The sequence below is a fragment of the Salvelinus fontinalis genome, chromosome 9 (assembly GCF_029448725.1).
Source record: "Salvelinus fontinalis isolate EN_2023a chromosome 9, ASM2944872v1, whole genome shotgun sequence".
Lineage (NCBI taxonomy): Eukaryota > Metazoa > Chordata > Actinopteri > Salmoniformes > Salmonidae > Salvelinus > Salvelinus fontinalis.
In genome coordinates, this window is record NC_074673.1 from 29872087 (window position 1) to 29892147 (window position 20061).

The 20061-nt window shown below is 41.0% G+C and overlaps 1 protein-coding gene across 3 annotated transcripts in view; it reads right to left on the reverse strand.

Moving 5' to 3' along the window:
• LOC129862404 (G1/S-specific cyclin-D2-like) overlaps positions 1 to 20061 on the reverse strand; it is a 335589-nt gene that overhangs the window by 18388 nt on the left and 297140 nt on the right. The window contains exons 1-3 of one of the 3 annotated variants that reach the window (XM_055934029.1): positions 10873 to 11313; positions 9308 to 9523; positions 4423 to 4582 (exon numbers count right to left, since the gene is read on the reverse strand). In XM_055934029.1, the coding sequence (XP_055790004.1) occupies positions 4423 to 4582; positions 9308 to 9523; positions 10873 to 11067 (571 nt within the window). In that variant the 5' untranslated portion in view covers positions 11068 to 11313. Of the gene's footprint in view, positions 1 to 4422; positions 4583 to 9307; positions 9524 to 10154; positions 10304 to 10872; positions 11314 to 20061 lie in introns of those variants that run through there. The other 2 variants (XM_055934032.1, XM_055934030.1) reach the window with 2 other exon arrangements.

The following is a 20061-nucleotide window of genomic DNA, read 5'->3' on the forward strand; positions in this document are numbered from 1 at the left end:
CTGTCGCTCTGCTCACCTTCCCACAATTCTCTGCGCATTGCTCCACGTGCTCCCATTGAAAAGGAATGGGGTGGAACTTCGTCTGGTGAATTGGGAAGTGGTGGAAACCCTACAGAAACCCTACAGGGGTGCAGTTTCAGCACCCCTGAACAAGGAGTTTGTTGTACTTACCCAACACCCCTTATTTTCTTATTAGTGGTAGCTACAAGCCCCCCCCCCCCCCCTTGTATCAGCCAATCACAGTTTGCCATTCCCTGTGCACCTCACTGAACCCCGCTCCTGCCGTCAGAGTGAGACCATGGTCAGAAGAGAATTAACTGTTTCTTAAAAGCATATGTATTTGACCTGTGTTTAGTGCGTGCATCTAAGTGTAAGTACTATGACATGTCATGCTAGCCCGTTATGTTGTCTACCACATGCAGTGGCGACCCGTCATTCAGGGCAGAGCCTATAGCGCTCTGCTAGTGCCCTGTTCTACATGGTCCTCCCGGATCAGCCTTTAGTATTTTTCAGTGGAAGTCTGGCCACCCCCAGGTTTTCTGATGTGGTGTTGATAACCACAGTGAGGTGAGGCTAGTTCAGGACATACCATTATATGACACACTGTGTATCACATTCCTGTGTGCACACTGTGAAGAGGCTTCCTCTAGCCTCATGGATGGATGCTGCAGATTAATCAGACATCAATGGAGTTGGTGCGGACGGAAAGAGGAGGTTCATTAGTTGGAATAGGAGGAGGAGGAGGAATAATTTGTTGGAAGCTCTGACTAATCAAATCAGAAGCTTTTTCTGTCAACAAACACGGGTATAGAATTAAAGACCTACGCCATGCAGTCCCAGTGGAATCTGAAACCCACCTCCAGTAAAGTAGTCGGATGGAGCTGATTATTAGACAGGTTCAGGCCTATCTGCTTTGTTCCCCAACTAGTGATGCGCGGGTTGACTCATAACCCGCAGTCCCCACGGTTATATCCATGTGGATGAAGGGTGGGTTGAATAAAGAGAAAACAATACCTTAAAATGTCCTTCTTGTGCAATTTATATCTATAGGCTACATTGAGGTTTTCTTTCATTATTTTAGGCTGTCTGGCATTAGTGCATAAGCTTAAGATTTAGCGCCAAAAAGCCTACACGCCAATCGCCCAATGGTTTTGGGAACGGGCAGATAAAGTTCCCGTAAATCCTCAGAGGCAAAAATAACAATGTCGGAAAAGCTGTGAAAGGAGGGTTGAAAATAAAGAGAAGGGAGGTCCAGAAAATAAATGTTTGGGAAAGATTTGGTGAAGTTGGATAAAAGGGTTAGGGTTAGGGTTATAGCAGAGCCGGCTACATTATGTGTGATGATTGTGAGGAGCTTTGCAAATTTGACAGTCACAAAACCGGGACCTCAAATAGGCCTATGTCATGTCAAGGGAACTGTAACCTACTGTTCAGATGGGTTAAATGGAGAATGAAATCTGGACACTGACTGTAGGTCTATAACCTCTCACATAGCCTTAATATTAACTCCTGCAGAATTAAGCATTTCTTGAAGTAAAATGATACACAAAATGTGGCCAAAATTTTGACCTGGGAACTGGAGTGGAGAAATATGATTTTTCTTTCAGCCTCTTGAGAGAATTTGAAAGCTCAGTTAAATACCACAAAGGTGCTATCTTTATCAGCATCATAAAACAATCCATGTCTCAATTGTCTCAAGACTTAAAAATCATTCTTTAACCTGTCTCCTCCCCTTCATCTACATGGATTGAAGTGGATTTAACAAGTGACATCAATAAGGGATCATAACTTTCACCTGGATTCACCTGATCAGTCTATGTAATGGAAAGAGCAGATGTCCTTAATGTTTTGTATACTCCGTGTATAATGACAGAAGAGAAGCTGCACGTATTTAATTATAGACGAGGGCACTAAGAAATCAGGCAACAAAAAAATCCTGCAACCTCACTCAAAAAATAGCTCCACCGTCTTTGACTGTAGCCTATAGCAAATGTTTTCATTTTTGCGGGTTTGGGTTGGGTGCGGGCCTCAGATTTTCACTTTATCACATAAAGTCGGGCAGTTGCGGATTGGTTATTAGGAATTGCGGGCTGGTGCGGGTGAACCAACAACTGACCCGCGCACCACTATCCCCAACCCTTCCTTTACCTCTATTGAAAGAGAACGGGACAGGAGACCAGGGGGAAACAAGGGGACAAGAAGTGCTTGGTGTCTCTGTGGTAGGAGGAGGCCATAATCTCCCTAATGGGCTTGTTTTATCATCATTATCCTGTAGGCTTCCCTGGGGAGACGTTGGTAATTCCTATGGAGTGCCCCCGCTGTGCTGACCCTTACATGCCTCTGCATATGAAATGTAGAGCCGGCTCTTTGTCTCCTTTCTCCCAGCCTCTAGCCGAGCCCTAGACCATTTGCATAGTGCTGAATGGACCCTCCCTCATTATTAATTAATACTGAACCAGCCTGCGCCTCCCGGCCCACAGCCACCTGACCAAATCCCCACAGAGTGCCTCGAACAGAACTTTTCCATCAAAAGAGAGGAACCATTAAAAATTAGAGCCTTTTTTTCTCTCCACCTCTCCTCTCTCACTCCATCAAATACAGAAGGGTTGGTTTATGCACATTTTCCAAGAAGAGGGGGTGGAGGTGGGGGTGAGTTGAATCACTTCTATGCATGAAATACTGAGACCCCAGGAGATCTGTTGTCATCTGTCTTGCAAACAGCAAAGCCCTAGAAACTTCCTCCTCCAGCTTCACCTTCTAAGCATGTCTGGAGGGGGATTCTCAGGGCGGAATCTCACAAGATAGTTGAGTTGATTTATGGCTGGGAACGTTGCACAAAATGGGTTTTGAATTCCCAGAAATCTTCAGATGCACCAAATTGTTCAACATGCTCTTTGCCTACATATGAATCTGAAATCTGAGGAGAGTATGCAGACAAAATGGCCTGCTGCTAATCCTAGTTATCTGCAACAAGGCTTCCTTCTACAAGACGTCAGGAAGACATCTCCCTCCACAAGACTCATAAATGTATATCCACTGCCTCACTGAAGCAATTGTGGACCAAGTGCACTGGGAGCCTTGCGCAATGTTGCTTTGGGAATAGGTTTGATCACTGACACAGTCGTTCCTTCCATTCATCTCTCCAATGGCACAGAACATAAAGGAGAGCATGGAGAGAGCGAGAAAGAGAGAGAGGAAAAGAGAGAGCCACAGAGAGACAAATGGAGAACAATGGGGCCAGTTCCCATGGAGACCATCAATGTGCTCTGTCTTTCACAACATACAATATCAATTGCACAATCAGAAAAGGGATTCTACATCAAAAATGGCAATGTTTAGAGACCTGTCACCGTAACTCCCATCCATCCATACACACTCCTCTACCACCACATGGATCTCACCCATAAGGGAGTGTATGGGTCATTCCTGTGGGGCCAGAAGTGGGACCCTGGGGTGGAGTCCAGAGGGGCCAGGGAGGGAGAGGGGAGCCTTGCTGCAGCTCTGGATCCCATTACCCCCCATACTGCTGGGCTGTGTGCTGGGAGAACCTGCCCCACAAACACACCCTGAACATGGGAAAGTCATCATGCCCTCAAGCAGTAGGGAGGCGTAGGAGAGGGAAACGGGCAGATATGAAAACATGACAGGCCTCACTATGCGGGACTGCAGGAACAATATACTCCTCCTCCTGTCTTTCTTTCTTTCTTTCTTTCTTTCTTTCTTTCTTTGCTCTCACCCTCCTCCTCCAGATTTTCAGATCATATTTAGAGAATCTCCTCTTACTCCCACGACTCGATGTTTGATCTTGAAGAAACAATCCACCCTGGAGAGCAGAGGGGACAATGCCCAGTCCCACCCCCATCAGGTCTTCCCTTGGTCCCAGAGCACACAGGAACACAGGAATGTCCTTTAAACCAGGCTGCTGCCCTTTGAAGTGTCACTCTATTCTCTGATAGCCACTGATATGCCTCCAGAACATGACCATACCAGCCGCCGCAGCCGGGAGAGAGAAACATGATGGACGTGGACGAGACTCTCACAGAGACATGTCCTCCATGACACATGCTTTTCTAAGCCCCACATATTTTCACATTGAGGTAATACATCTCACTTAAGTGACATGACACCACATGACGGGGGGCCCACAAAGCTACCTGAATGGGGTCTCCTCCAGTCATTGTTGCTCCGAAAGGATATTTTGATTTCGTGTCGAAAGAAGGGGAGACAAGGATATTTTGCAACTATGTTGACGCAAGACATCAGCACCTAATTGACTTGGCAGCACATCCGTTATCGTTTTGACTTACAAAATGTGGCATGGGAGCCAAAAGTGATATCAGATGGCAACCCACATTGGCTCATCTTTTGATGACATAAATATCCACCAGTGAGACTTTAGTATCAATAAAGGATGCAACATACCTGTGGCGCAGAGTGCGATGAAGGTCTGCACATGTTTACGTATCAGCGCCAGCTTGTCCTCGGGCAATGGCAGCTTCCTCACGATGTGTTCGATGAAGTCGTTTGGTGTGACAGCCGCCAGGTTCCACTTCAACTTCCCCAACACCACCAGCTCCCACTCCTGAAACAGAAAGAGAGAGCGAGAGAGAGGGAAAGAGAGAGAAAGATAGCGAGAGAGAGAAAGAGAGAGCAAAAGAGAGAGAGAGAGCGAGAGAGACTGTTTTAGGATGAGAGTGGCAACAAGGCTAAACATACTGTATATACATGGCACCAGCCTAGCTGAGACCGAGCCAGGTTGGATGGGGGAGGAGGGGGGAGATAGGGACTCTAAAACTAGCTCTCACTAACATGCTCAAGCCAACAGAGGCAATGAATAGGTTCCTATATGGCTGATCATTTGGTCAACAATCTATTTAGAATAAAATAATAATAATACATTTACATTTTATTAATTTAGCACATGCTCTTATCCACAGCAACTTTCAGTTAGTGCATTCATCCTAGGATAGCTAGGTGAGACAGCCACATATCACAGCCACAGTAAGTACTTTTTTCCTCAATAAAGTAGCTGTCAGCAAAGTCAGCTAGTAAGAGGGAAATGAGTCAAGTGTGTGTGTTAGTTCACAAAATGCTTATTTATTTATTGGGGGGGGGGGGGGGTGCTGTGTGATTATCTAAAATAGGGGGTAGGGTTTCAGATGTTTTCAGAAGATGGGCAGGGCCTCTGCTGTCCTATCTTCAGGGGGAAGCTGGTTCCATCATTGGGGTGCCAGGACAGAGGAGCTGCCCTTTGGCAGGGGTGGTAGAGCCAGGAGACCATAGGTGGCAGAACCGAGTACTCGGGTAGACAGGTCCAATTCCTCTTGCTGCTCCGTAGGCAGCAAGAAGTACCATGGTCTTGTACACAGTATCAATTATACAAGTACAAATGCATGACAAAATGCACAGCAAATAGGTTAGCACAGGATAGCATAGTTTAACCTTTGTCATAACCTGTTGGAAGCTATTAAGTTTTACCACAGTTAGGGCCTGTTTTGCTACTTTGAGCACCTAGCTAAATTCAAATTGATGCCTTCTCTGAAATTCGATCGATAATGTTAAACAAACGCCAAACAAACGACAAACAGAGTTAATTTACAACGATTTTACAGCTCACCTGGCACAGACAAAACAAGTGTATACCTAATGTTTGATGTGAACAGCATAAAAGGAGGCTAAAAAAAATATCCCCACCTAGCAAAACTATAAACAAAATGAGTTTCCCTAAAACGAATCAACTTGAACTTGTTCAATCGTGAGCATTATCCTCAACTGCACAATCCCAATGTCTATCAGCAATAGCCAATGACATTTAGGCCTATCTTAAATCACATGGCTTTATTTTTCTTGCGGGGTGGGAGGTTATGTTTGAGTTATACGGTTGTCCTTGTTTCTTAGAGAAGAAAGGATAAGTAACGGAAGGAGCTGGTGACTAATTTGGGAGGAATTTTGTGGTTTGCGACTGTCCTTGTGCCTGGGACCTGGGATGCTAGTGATTTTCCCCTTCAGAGAGTCACATGGTTCTTAGTCATGAGACAACGCAGGTCCAATGTGGCAGCCATTAACTGCCTTTAAATCTCCACGACAGGGTGATTCTGAACCGATGACCACATCTCATTCCCAATATCAGGTGAACTGTATCTCTGTAATTCTGAACCGATGACCAACTCTCATTCCCAATATCAGGTGAACTGTATCTCTGTAATTCTTAACCAATGACCAAATCTCATTCCCAATATCAGGTGAACTGTATCTTTGTAATTCTGAACCAATGACCAAATCTCATTCCCAATATCAGGTGAACTGTATCTCTGTAATTCTGAACCAATGACCAAATCTCATTCCCAATATCAGGTGAACTGTATCTCTGTAATTCTGAACCGATGACCAAATCTCATTCCCAATACCAGGTGAACTGTATCTCTGTAATTCTGAACCGATGACCAACTCTCATTCCCAATATCAGGTGAACTGTATCTCTGTAATTCTGAACCGATGACCAACTCTCATTCCCAATATCAGGTGAACTGTATCTCTGTAATTCTGAACCGATGACCAACTCTCATTCCCAATATCAGGTGAACTGTATCTCTGTAATTCTGAACCGATGACCAAATCTCATTCCCAATATCAGGTGAACTGTATCTCTGTAATTCTGAACCAACGACCAAATCTCATTCCCAATATCAGGTGAACTGTATCTCTGTAATTCTGAACCAATGACCAACTCTCATTCCCAATATCAGGTAAACTGTATCTCTCTCTCTCCTCTTCTCTGAAAGGGGACCACACACTATGATACATCCCTATGATATCCCCACTTCAGTTTCACAGGGTGTTGTGTTTCCCTATCAACTTACAAAAACAGTAAAAAACTGCTAAGGTTCAGTGAGTCACTTCTTAAGAATGCCACAGATACCGCTGAGAAATAGGCCGTTGACAAATGTGATGCTGCGGTTAGAATTCAAGGAATCAATGAGGAATCGTATAGATAGATGGCCCTGACTGTGACCTAACTCTTGTCCACACTCTGCAGTGTTTCCCCTCTCTATCATTAGAGGTCTGCTTTCTGCTGTGGTAGAAAACAGACACGAGCTGACAGACAAAAGCTCTGAGAGAGAGAGAGAGAGAGAGAGAGAGAGAGAGAGAGAGAAAGAGAGAGAGAGAGAAAGAGAGAGAGAGAGAAAGAGAGAAAGAGAGAAAGAGAGAGAGAAAGAGAGAGACAGAGAGACAGAAAGAGAGCGAGAGAGAGACAGAGAGACAGAAAGAGCGAGAGAGAGCGAGAGAGAGCTGTGGCAAAACCTTGCAACACACCCTCCATGCAGGCACCCACTTCCTTCTGCTGGTGCCTCCGGTCCCACCTTCTGGGTGACATTGTGGTTTATTTTACAAGAAATTGTTACCAAAGATGGGGACAAAAAAAACGATCACATGGGCCGAACAGCTGATCTCCTGTTTCCTGTATCTATCTGTCAGCCAAAAGATTGCCTTAAAGAGAAGCTAATTGTGAACACGACCAGGCAACCCTCATGAAACCATCTCAGAAACATGGTACTCCTCTGACCCATGCCTAAACAGCATGTATGGGTGGATACAGCTCAGCCCAGTCCAGTCCAGCCCAGTTCCCAGCAAAAGGTGAATCTTCACCTGATGTTGATCATGCTTCTGTCAGCAAGTAATACAATAACAACCAATGAGAGATAGGGGCTGAGGCTGTCCCTCCTCCTAAGACCACTGATGCAGGACCTGTCATCACAGGGAATGGCTGGCCTCTCCAACCCATACATACTTAGTACCACAGCATTGGGATCAGCAATCAACTGAGGTGGGTCAGGCCCAGGCAGCCCCCAAGCTCTCAGCTGAATAATATGCGGCCTCTTTCACAACATGGGTGGGATTGACTGTTGTTTACTAAAGAATGTTTATGTAGCGTCGCAGAGGAAATACTTTTCTGATGTGAGAAACTGACTATTTAAATGTTCACCACCACTTGGGTCCACCATGACCCTATGAGATTGCCAAGGCTCTAACTTTGGGATACCAATGACTGCAGCAGAAACCCAAACCAAGACAAGCAGGATGTACCCACACCAGCTCAAATGAAACCTTGTTGTGAGCGCCTACAACCAAGACATCCAATTAGTGAACTAATCCAATGCAAAATTGTAATGTACTGTATGCAAGTAATAATTATTGTTTTCTAAAACATTGGAAAAAGTGCTTTTTGAAGCAGGATCTACAAAAACCTGTAAGTGTCCATTCTTTGAAGACATCTATGTCAAACCTTGAGTAGAGCAAACTTGAGGTCAAAGACAACATTTTGTTTGCCAGGACCATCAATATGTGGGACTTCCTCTCTGTAGACTGAAGTCTCTAAAGATCACTCACTCCTCGGATCTAAACCTTGGCTTCAGTTCAACGGCTGACCTCGTTCTACTGCAAATATTTGCCACTAGATGGTGATGGAGACCACTGTACAACAACCTACTGTACAGTCCAATATACAGGTAACTGACAAAATAAAGGAAACACTTGAGTAAATCAAGGATACAAAGTATAGTGAAAGCAGGTGCTTCCACACAGGTGTGGTTCCTGAGTTAATTAAGCAATTAACATCCCATCATGCCTAGGGTCATGCCCAGTTGCCCATAATTTTGCCTACCATAGCTAGAAGAGTTCTCAGTGACCTTGAAAGAGGGGTCTCAAAAGACCATAGGGGGTTTAAAGGGTGTGTTTGTCTCAGTCACCAGATCTCAACACAATTGGACACTTATGGGAGATTCTGGAGTGGCACCTGAGACAGCATTTTCCACCACCATCAACAAATCACCAAATTATAGAATTTTTGTGGAAGAATTGTGTCTCATCCCTCCAATAGAGTTCCAGACTCTTGTAGAATCTATGCCAAGGCGAATTGAAGCTGTGCTGGCAGCTTGTGGTGGCTCAACGCCCTATTAACACATTTAATGTGGGTGTTTCCTTTATTTTGGCAGTTACCTGTAGTACAGAATAACTCTTGGGGGACAAAGCACTCTGGGTCATTCCTGGAGTGATGGGTCCAAACATTTAATCTAGGTTTGCTGATGATTTCAGTGAATTATATTCCATAATAGTTTATCCTTAGAGAAAATGGATAGTAGCATATCTAATATTTATAAATATAAAACATATATATGTAGATGGCTTTGAGGTATGGCCCATAACATAAACATTGACAAATAGCCATGAGTTTCATATTGGACAAAGCCATATTAACAATCTGAAATGTAACTCGTAATTTTGCTGGCAGAAACCAACTGTTGCTTACCAGCAGCTCCTGTGGTCTGATGGAGTTATCAGTGTAGATGCAGAGTTTGTCTGCAGTTAATGGACGAGTTTCTTTCAGTTTGGATGCAAGGAACATGCAAACTGCTCCAAGAAGTTGCAGATCACACTTTCTGGTTGGAACCACGGCTAAAAATCTGTCCAAGTAGTTCATTGCCAAGGGAAACACCTCTTCCTCGCACTTCTGTTCTTCACAAACCTAGAGAGAGAGGCGACATGTGACAATGTGCAGCAATTGGCACCATCAAATTCCAGTTATTTCAATTACCTATAATGTGTTCAATACATGTGAAACATAAAAATGATAACGAAATTAAGGAAATACGGTAACAGACAGATATGCATATAAATTCGTCGAAACCCTTTGGGACCTGGCCAATAATTGAGCCCCACCCAGAGTTGTTGCGACATCATCAATACATTTTAAATAGATTATTTTCTATGTTTGAAAAAGCTCTCAGGCACAGGCTGTCAATAGAATCACATTCCTTCAGTAAGAAATGAATTCAAGTCACAATTACCCCAGCCAAAAAACACCCATGCAGCACAGTACGGAACCTCTTTTTTTCCTTCGTCATATTTTCCTAAAATATTTAAAAATATAAATAAATTGTCTACACCTATAAATTTCACATCATAATGAACACCGATGTCTTTCACATCAGACCCGACAATTGATAAACATGTAATTTGAAGATAAATGCGAAATAATTGTCAAATGTAAAACGAAGTAGCATGTGGCTGCTCTCGAGTGCGTCATCGCCAGGTCAAAATATATTTTCAAAAATTAATATAAAATATTTCATGAATCTTAGTAAAATAACTCTTACATGAAAATCAAGCTCTGACGGTCAGGTTTCTATTCAGACAATTCCCAACATATTATGTCAAACAACGTGTAAAAAATCTAACTTAATTCCTGGGTGACGGATTTCAATGAGGAGAACAGAGGGATAGAAAGGCCCGCACCCCTTCCGCGATCCAATATTTAAAAAATAAATAGAAAATGTTTGATCAATATTTCGGATTTATTTCAATGATGACTATGTAGTTTAGACACTGCTCTTTCATTTATGCCACGTATCAACTACAGGTATAGCGTTTATGATCTGTAAAATCGTCAGAAAAACTGCAACAGTTCCTGAAAAAACAACATGGCGTTAGAATATAGGCTAGAATAGGGCTAGCATTGAACTGCATACGTGTGCATGGACATATTTAGGCAATTTTAAAATATATAACAAATAATCCCGTGCACCTTTCCTAGATCCGACCTATGCAAAGAAAAGCTTTATCTGGTGATAGACTACACCACTGTAACCACCTGTCAATGTATCTGAGACATAATCGTCAGTGACTTGGTTCAAAACATAAAACCATATAAATAAGATAAGCTAATTATAGGCTATCAGGATTGTATATTCGGCAATGTGATGTGCAACCCTCCTCTTTCTCACACCATGCAAACTGGACAAAATGACAGAGCGAAAGGTCCGATTTTAGTGTTTTGATATGAGTCGTGAGCCTACAGAGTATTTCGGTACAAACCTCCAGCATCCAAGTAGCAACCATCCTCCGCATAAATGGCTGAATATCTTTCTGAACGCACTTGAAATAAGAACATTGGGGAATAAATCGTTCTTCAATGGTCAACAGGCTTTGTAATACCCTGTCATCACACAGAATATTCGGATCAGGACGAGCTCTTAAAATGGTGTCCATTTCGAGGCAAAGCAGCTCCATGGTCGTTTCAGTTTTTACAAAGCCGGATTATTCTTGTGAAAATACTATAACAATATTGCTAGATGCAAAGAAACTGGAAGTAAAGTATTTTGGAGGCATAAAAGTGAGACTGCAGGGCTCCCAAGAGTAGTCCTGCCTCTCCTTGCGAACTTTTTCCTCTCCCCCTCAGTTCGCTTCTACTTTCTTCTGGCGTTACATTTTAAGCCTGCCTTTTCCGACCAAAGTGACGCGAGCAGCAGCGCAGACCACACTATGTTGAGCAGTTACTCAAACATTTGTTCCTCTTTTCTCTCCACTTTCAGATGACAACTTTATATTAATTTTATTTTATCATGACAATATTACCACAATTAAAACCCCGCCCATGCGTCACATGAACAAATTGAGAAAATGTACTCGGATAATATAGGCTATATAATTGTAACAATTTATCCATTTAGCAAGTGTTACCGAGTTCAAACTCGTCAGGGGTACAGTTTTTCTGCCTTCAGATGGGATGTGGCCTAGGGCTAGGCTATGAATGCAGGAATAGCAATGTACCCAAATTGAAAACTTCATAAACATGCATTAGGCTAATTTTATTTCTGTATTTCAGTTTATCAACAAAAAAACGTATCCTTGTTGATTTGCTTGTTCTGTTGTTTTTTCGAATGAACTTGATTAACTTCTAATCGCCCCGCTCTCCCTCTCGCTCACCCCGACACACACACACACACACACACACACACACACACACACGCACACACGCACGCACGCACGCACGCACGCACGCACGCACGCACGCACGCACACACACACACACACACACACACACACACACACACACACACACACACACACACACACACAAAGGTCTACCATAACTATCTTTTATATAGCAACAGCTCGCTTGTGGTTGAATGAGATAGCTTTCTAGGAAATGCAATGCAGCATAAAAAAGTTGTTGCGACAAACTTCTCTTATAGATAACACCACGATGACAGCCTATGCTCTGTATTGGACAACTGCATGTATTCATATATAAATATAATCCATATGGCTGAGGTTGTGATCATTACACTCATATGCAGAACGACACACATAGGACCCATGTCCAATACTTAATTCTAGGTATTATGCCTTGATAAAGGTCTCTTAAATATGCAACAGTGTAATGTTAGAGGAGCTTTAAGCATAACTGATAGTTTGCCAAAAAAAGCTTAGTCTCTAATACTATTCTACCCAAAAAGATGAGTCAACTAGACTATCCTGCATGGATTGGGGGCAGTCTTCCGTTGCGCTCAAAGTTGTTAAATTCCATTCGAGTGGGTGTCTCTATCGGTCTGAAAGGCAACACCTTTGTTCTTGTACTTGTGAGAGAAGTGGGAAATGTCTCTTTAAAGCATTTTTTTGTCTCGAGATAGTTTCCTCCCCATGTCACAGTTTGCATATAGCCAATAGGTCTTCTGCGCGTGATCGAGGCTTGCCGATTGTTACTGGGCAGAATTCTATTGCATAGGCTATGTTCGGAGAACCAGGGCAGTCCAACTCCTACAATAACTAACTATTTATCAATTCACACGATTAGCTGATGTTATTGCCCCCCTAGCATAGATAGAAATCGTAAAATTGCATCCAACAATCAAGCAATTCAGACTTGGCAAAGCAACACATTCCAAATGGATGAAACCTCCACATCACATACGTTTTAAAGTTTTAACTAAAAACAGTTAGACTTTTAAAAGTAAAAAGTTCGACAAGCAGACTAAGCTACTACAATAAAGATCAACATTTCTATAACATGTTTATTATACGCAAAAATTAGAGAAATATAGCCTAGGCTGAGGCTATAACTGTTTCTTAATTGGTTCCATGATAACCTATTATGTTGTTATGACAACCACAAATATTACAACTACATGAATGAGGCACTGAGTGATTAACCCCCCCTTCTGTCGGAATGTTTTGGACTACAAGAACGACTACATCAAAGACAATAAGGGATCTTTTTCAACGAACAATAGTATAGACTACTAGCCTACACATCCAGAAAGTTGCTCGTTTTGTGGCAGTGTATAGGGGGAGTTCCCCCAGATATTTATCGTGTCCCTGACGCATTTCAATGAATTATTCTGGGATAAATTATTTCCCTCAGACAGAATAAACAATCAACATTCTACATCGTGCAAACCCATTTTTGCCATAATGACGGATCTTAAAGGCTCACACATATAATGCATAAAACGATGCAGTAGTAGACTACATTAAGCCAACATGCGCACAATCATGTCCAATTGAAGTTTATACTTTGCCAGACAGATACGCTTTCGAAGCGCCTTGATGGCCATGCTTCTCAACCACCTCCTCGGGTGTCAGTATGCATTTGTTATACTATCCATTCATTCATATTTCAACCTATTTATCATATTTCGGCTTTCAAAATGGGGACTTATTTTAGGCTGTTCGTGTTCTGATTGCCTCTGCATCTCATGACTTGCTCATGCACCTGTCACTGCCATCAGAAATGACTTTTTTATGTCCATTTCTTGGACAGCATGTTAAACAAAGTGAAAAATAAAGACAGCCCAATAAGCCCATTTGTGTTCTTACTTCCAACAATCGTTTTGCTGTAGATGTTATCAAATGGAAAATGTAGTGTTTAAACTCTCTTTGGAACACAACACTTTGAACATTAAGATCCCCAATCCCCAAGTTATGGTAGATTTCTTATGATGCTAAGGTTAAAGTTTACAATGTCATCGAACAAATGCAACAAAAAAAAAGGTAAATCAGCGACCACATACCATTCGACAAACATTCTACGACTACAGTAGCGGCTCAGCACTGTAGCCTGAAAGAACCATGCTGCATTTTCGCGGAATAATGACGTCATCGCAGGCTCTGAGGAGCGTCAAACGCAGCGGAGGCGCTACATTATCTCCCAGATGCATGCAATTAACATGATATCCAATGGGACACAAACTAAAGAATATTGCAACATTTGTTTCAAACTTTATTTTGATTTGATAGGGAAGTTTGAAAAGTTATCTCACCTCACCCGTGACTGCAATGGTTTTTCTCAAAGTTTACTCAAAGTGGTATGAAACAGCCTACATAAGGTTTTGAAATAACGGGAAGATAATGCAAGTGTGGGGTAAGCTAGGCAGCATACTTAAGGCACAAGTGGGTTGCTGACATCAAAACAGGAATTATGATGTTTTCAAAATGTGTCAAATTAACAGACATGGGAATTTTGGAAGGAACTTTATGAGTTTAAGGTTTCAATGTTCTACAAATGACAGCAATAGACTATAAACAATCTAAAGAAAAAGAAACCTTTTAACATTCAAAATTCTGAAAATTGACATATTTGAACTGAAAACCATCTAGAATGTCTATACCAACAAACATAGGTTGTACTTTCAAATTCATAAATGTTGATAATTTCCCAACAACTGTTCATAGTATATTTCTGAGAAATATTGTTTATCCTCCCTTTGAGCATGTTTACATATACATTATACATCAAATGAAACAACCATAATATCTTCATTGGGCTGCTACATGGAACTGTGTTTGAAACTATTACAAAATAATTATCAAACAGGTTCAAAAAGGAATTCTGAAAATATTCCATTTCCATAATGTTACTAAATTAGGTTGTTTGAAAGTTGTCTGATTTCTAGATAAACTCAATTATGGCAGGTGATAGAAGTGTGTTTTGAAAAACACGTGGAATGTTGCTTCCTATAGATAATTCTAACACACCTGCAGCCGAGTGCCACAGCTGCAAGCTGGTATTAGTGCAGTTCTGCAATGAAAGAATAACATCTTTCTAACCAGATAATTAACATAGGCCTATATGAAAACACAAAAACACATTTTGTTATTCACTTACACATGAAAAATCTAATAAATCGAACAAGTAACTAGATGTCTCACAGACCATATTAGAGGGCAAAAGGTAGAAAGTGGCAAATCCACTCTGTAGGTTCTTGGTTTGAATGACTTCAGACTGTATGGTTTGGTTTGATAATTTCAGACTGCATGCACCAATATATATTATATTTGTCCTTTTATTAAGTTTTATATTTGAAATTATTTAAAAAAGACTGTTTCAATGTTAACAATAACCTTGTTAATAGTGTTTAAAGAATGGGTTGATTAAATATAATTAAATTAAACCATTCAATTATTTATACCATAACAACATTAATAAAGTTCACTATTTAATTTCCAAAATTAATATATATACTAATTTTATTTATAGAAATAGCTTTTGTTCTCTTATTCCATACTTTTGACCTGGGGTGAACATTTTAACAGCATTTATATGTTGTTATAAAAGCAGCAATTGAAACCCAAAAAGTGTTGTGTTACATGTGATAACTGTGAAAAGCGGAGGAAATATTCCCTAAAAATGACCAAATAAATACAACATATTCTTGATGTAATAAAACATTAGAATAAATCAACCATGACAGGGTCAGAAGTTTTGTATGACAAAAAACATGTGCATACAGTGTTAATGCCAATTGATAGGAGGTCCAACTAGTGACTCCACCCCACTCTGCGTTTACATGTGTTCACCATTCACTAACTGCCTCATTGGCTGACTCCAAACACTGCAAAGTAATGTACTTGTGTAACAAACTCACCATTCACTCTTATGGTAATTCAAAGAGTTAATTAAGACGTTTTAACATTAAGAACTCCCCTGACATTGTCATCAAAAAATATAATCTATGGAGTATAAAGCAGAACCTTGTCAGGCAAGTTATGTGGTTGACACTTACAAAGCAATACAAACTCTATTTCCTGCATTACCCTGAGCTTGGACATCTGTTATAACTCACAAGTCTCCTTAGCTTGTCACACACAAGCATCAAAAGATATTACGTTACTACTCCATGTAGTAACAACCATGTAGTAAGACTGCACATTAGGCGGTCATGAGAGATCAGTTGCTACAAAATATGCTATCAATAATATACACTAAATGTTTCAGTTCAAAACATCTTATGCATGTTTATAATTTGCTTATTTCACACATGCTCATAGCTTATAACAGCATTTCTGTTATTTTGTTGTGGTTGAACAACTGCAGATGTCTGAGTAAAACAATAACAAAACAGAAATAACTTGTCCATCCATACCACAATACCAGGCTGTTTGCAATGCTCCATTGGTTAGACTTATTTACATAACAGTAATGTTTTAGCTGATATCAACAAAGAAGTGCAAATTCAACGGTGTAATAATAGTGTCCTGTATCCCTCCTAATCGTAGAGTGCAGACACAGTACAGTCTGTAGGCTATCTGGACAATAGACAGAACCAGAAAGCCAGTTAGCCATAGCTTAGTCTGCATAACCACCCAACACTGCGTATTTCACACAATCCAAATTGTCTGCTTGAAACACAACACGTTAGATTAGGAACACATACATCCATGTTTGATTCAGCCAAACAGATTAATTTGATTTGATTATAATATGTTTTGACTACATTTCTCAAAGACAAAGTGGCATAACTCTTAGAAAAAAAGTGTTATCCTATGGCTGTCCCCATAGGAAAACCCTTTGAGGAACCCTTTTTGGTTCCAGGTAAAACACTTTTGGGTTCCATGAAGAAATCTTTTGACAGAGGGTTCTACGTGGAACCCAAAAGGGTTCTACCTGGAACCAAAAAGCGTTCTCCTATAGGGACAGTCGAAAAACCCTTCGGAACCCTTTTTTCTAAGAGTGTACAGAGAGAATGGATAAAGGAGTAAAAGCTATTCTAAACCACACACATGGAAAGAGAATAGGAGGGATATCTAGAGAGCCAGCTCATTTGACTATTTAGTGAAAGTAACTATGTGTAATGTATTGATTAAAAATAATCTAATCAAAGTGTATTGCTCGAATACACAGATTTGCAGATGTTATCATAGGTGCAGCGAAATGCTTGTGTTTCTAACTCCAACAATGCAGTAAAAATACCTAGCAATACACAACAATATGCACATAATCCAAAAAGTAAAAACAAAGAAATGAAGAATAATCGAATGCTACAGGCTACATTCTCAACCCCTTTCCATACTCTGATATGTTTTAGAAACCAACTTACTAAAGTCACGAGGGTTGTCCCTGGAAGCTCATGCACCTGTGGGATGTTTTTATTCTTTATTCTCACCATTCTATTACTGATGTTACAATGCAAATTTGGCACCAATGACCAGGGCTGTAAACTCACAGGCAAACTCCATCAGACATTCTGTATGCAAATATATCCTCCTGCAATTTCTTTAAACCTGTTTTTGTCTCATTAGGTCCAAAAACAAGGGAAAGAGCAAAATATCTATGTTTAATTGTCATCTCCCAACGTTTCGGGGGGCGAGGGGTGGGCGTCTGAGGGGGCAAGGTGAATAACCTCCCTGTTAGAGAGATGAATTGATGCTGCCGACAAGAGGTACATGCTTCAAACATTCTCATATGCTATTTGGGGGTGGTTACAATCAGTTACAAAGTTGCAATAGTCTTGTATCATATGACTGATATTACAATATTTGCAGGTGCATGCCACAAAAACCTTGGGAACTGATGTGATCTAGACACAGACAAAGATAAATTAATAACACATAGCTGTATTCTGGTTGTTATGCAACAAATCTTAAAAACACCAACTTCAGCCACATTTCTTCTCATATGTTTTTGAAGCAAATCCTTAGAATCAATCAAAGAAACAGCTCTTGAAAAGTAAAACAAAAATACAAGTTAAAGCATTTATAACTAAAAGCAATCTATCAAAGGGGTTGCTGACAGCACATTGAGGGACGTGTGGGTCTCTCCACAGAGGACATAGTTGATGTTGTTCTACCTGCATGGGACATACAAGGATGTCTGTAGAGCACCAACTAGACAAACCCTCCCTCTGCCAACAGAGAATAGCCAGTCTGCTATTCATTTACCTTTATTTACTCTTCCCTCCTCTCTCACATGCTTGACCCTGCCTTTTGAACTCCACCAACAATCTTTCATGAACTCATCAGAGGAGATGAGAGGAGAGGGAAGATCTGGGGCACAGCTTGCCAAGGATAGTAACTATTCCCTTGCCCATCCAGAGGATACTTAATATAGGTTTTCCTTTCTTCTCACATTTGTCGGAGAACACAACTGCACATTTTTGAGCGGAGCAGGTCAGCTGCTGTTGTGTCTTCACCCCACTGCTTCTCTAAGATTTTCCGATGTTCATATCGGTAGCCCTTAAGTTTGTCACTCATGCAACAACTGCTTACCAATATCATTCCAGAGCCTAAGCTTTTTTCCTCTCCTTTCCTTTGCAACCCACAAGTAAAAATAAAGGCATTGTTGGTCCAAGGGGCCTAGCAAGGACTCTCTGGGGGCAGGTTGTGTCCCTCATGGTGTAATTCTGCACAAAAAGGCACTCCTGATTCCTGGTCATTTGAAACGTTGATCCAGAGGGAGCAAAAACACCCTGAAGACTTCCACCCACATGTCCAAACCAAATGTGTATCATCACAACCTTTTATTGTACTGCAAGACAGTCCAATGGGTAGTGTTCAGTAGGCACCAAACAAAAGAAAACTGACCCAAACAGGGAGAGACCACCTAGACGTTAAAAACATTTTATGTTGTGTGCCTTAATGAACTGATGACTCTGATGGCTAGTTCCTACAGAATGTGTTCCCTTCGTTGTCTGAGTGAAAACATTGCATGGGCTTCAAACTTCAGACTTTAATTTATCCTCAATATGTTCTCTCAGACAGATGTCAGTTTGAGACAGATAGAGAGACAGATGGAATGAAAGTCAACCAATCCCCTGGGAGGTTCAATGACATTTTGTCCAAAATTATTGTCACCCTTGATAAAGATGAAATCAAATAATTAAAATACTAATACAAAAATAGCTATATTACATGCTCAGAATTTTAAAAAATTATATTATTTTATACTTGGAACTGTATATGAAACGATAAAGTACTTTGCATTCATTGATGGGAATGCTTCAGAATCATCCAAAGGAAAAACTACATGGATTGATACCTCATTTGTCTACACGTCAACTGTAATCCTGATCATACAGCATACAGTTTAAGTTGAGTGACACCCAATTTTGACACCTGGTGCAAATCGCCCAGAGAAAGAAATGCTGCCTCTGAGTGAGTCATTCATACAAATCATGTTTAATGTATGATTCATGCACCTCTTCCTGTTGGGAACAGAAAAATGCTGCCTATTGACATTATGTTTGTCAAACAGACAAAAAGCATTGCAAACGTGAAAGGTTTAACTATGTGTTCTCCGCAAGTTGAATTGAGAAAGTGGGAATAAGGTGGCACAGAGACCTTTCTGCCTGCAGCTGTATTTAAGATGCTATTCTATTGACTTTGAAACCCAGAAAAAAATTGACAGTGTTTCAAGGCTTGATGTGCTCATTGTCGTGTCATTGCAAACACCTGAACGTTGCTGCGTACATGCACAGTGGGTAAGGGCCCCATATTCCCTGCAGTGTGTGTGGTTAGGTCAGGGCCCCGAAGGTCTCCAGCACAAACAGATGTTACATGAGATCAGGACCTGGGTATAGTAAAGATAAACTAGATTATTTAAACAATTATACCACTCTAATATTCCATCCATACCCATCAGGTGTTGACTCATCTGGTATATTTAATATTAACATGGAACAGTCTGGGAAGACAAAAAAACAACCATAAAACACATGTTGCTGGTTGAAGACAAACACTGACACAGATGTAGAGATGACGCACGCACGCACGCACGCACGCACGCACGCACGCACGCACACACACACACACACACACACACATACACAAATGTTCACGCTCTCACTTGCACATCCAGCCTGGTTTCATAGACTAGACGTAACATAGTAAATGTAAATACCGTTAACTCATATTATATGTTACGTTTGGTACGTTACATAAGACAGATGGTTACTTAATGCAAAAATGAAAGGGGGGGGATGGGTGGGATTATAACATGAATGTCAA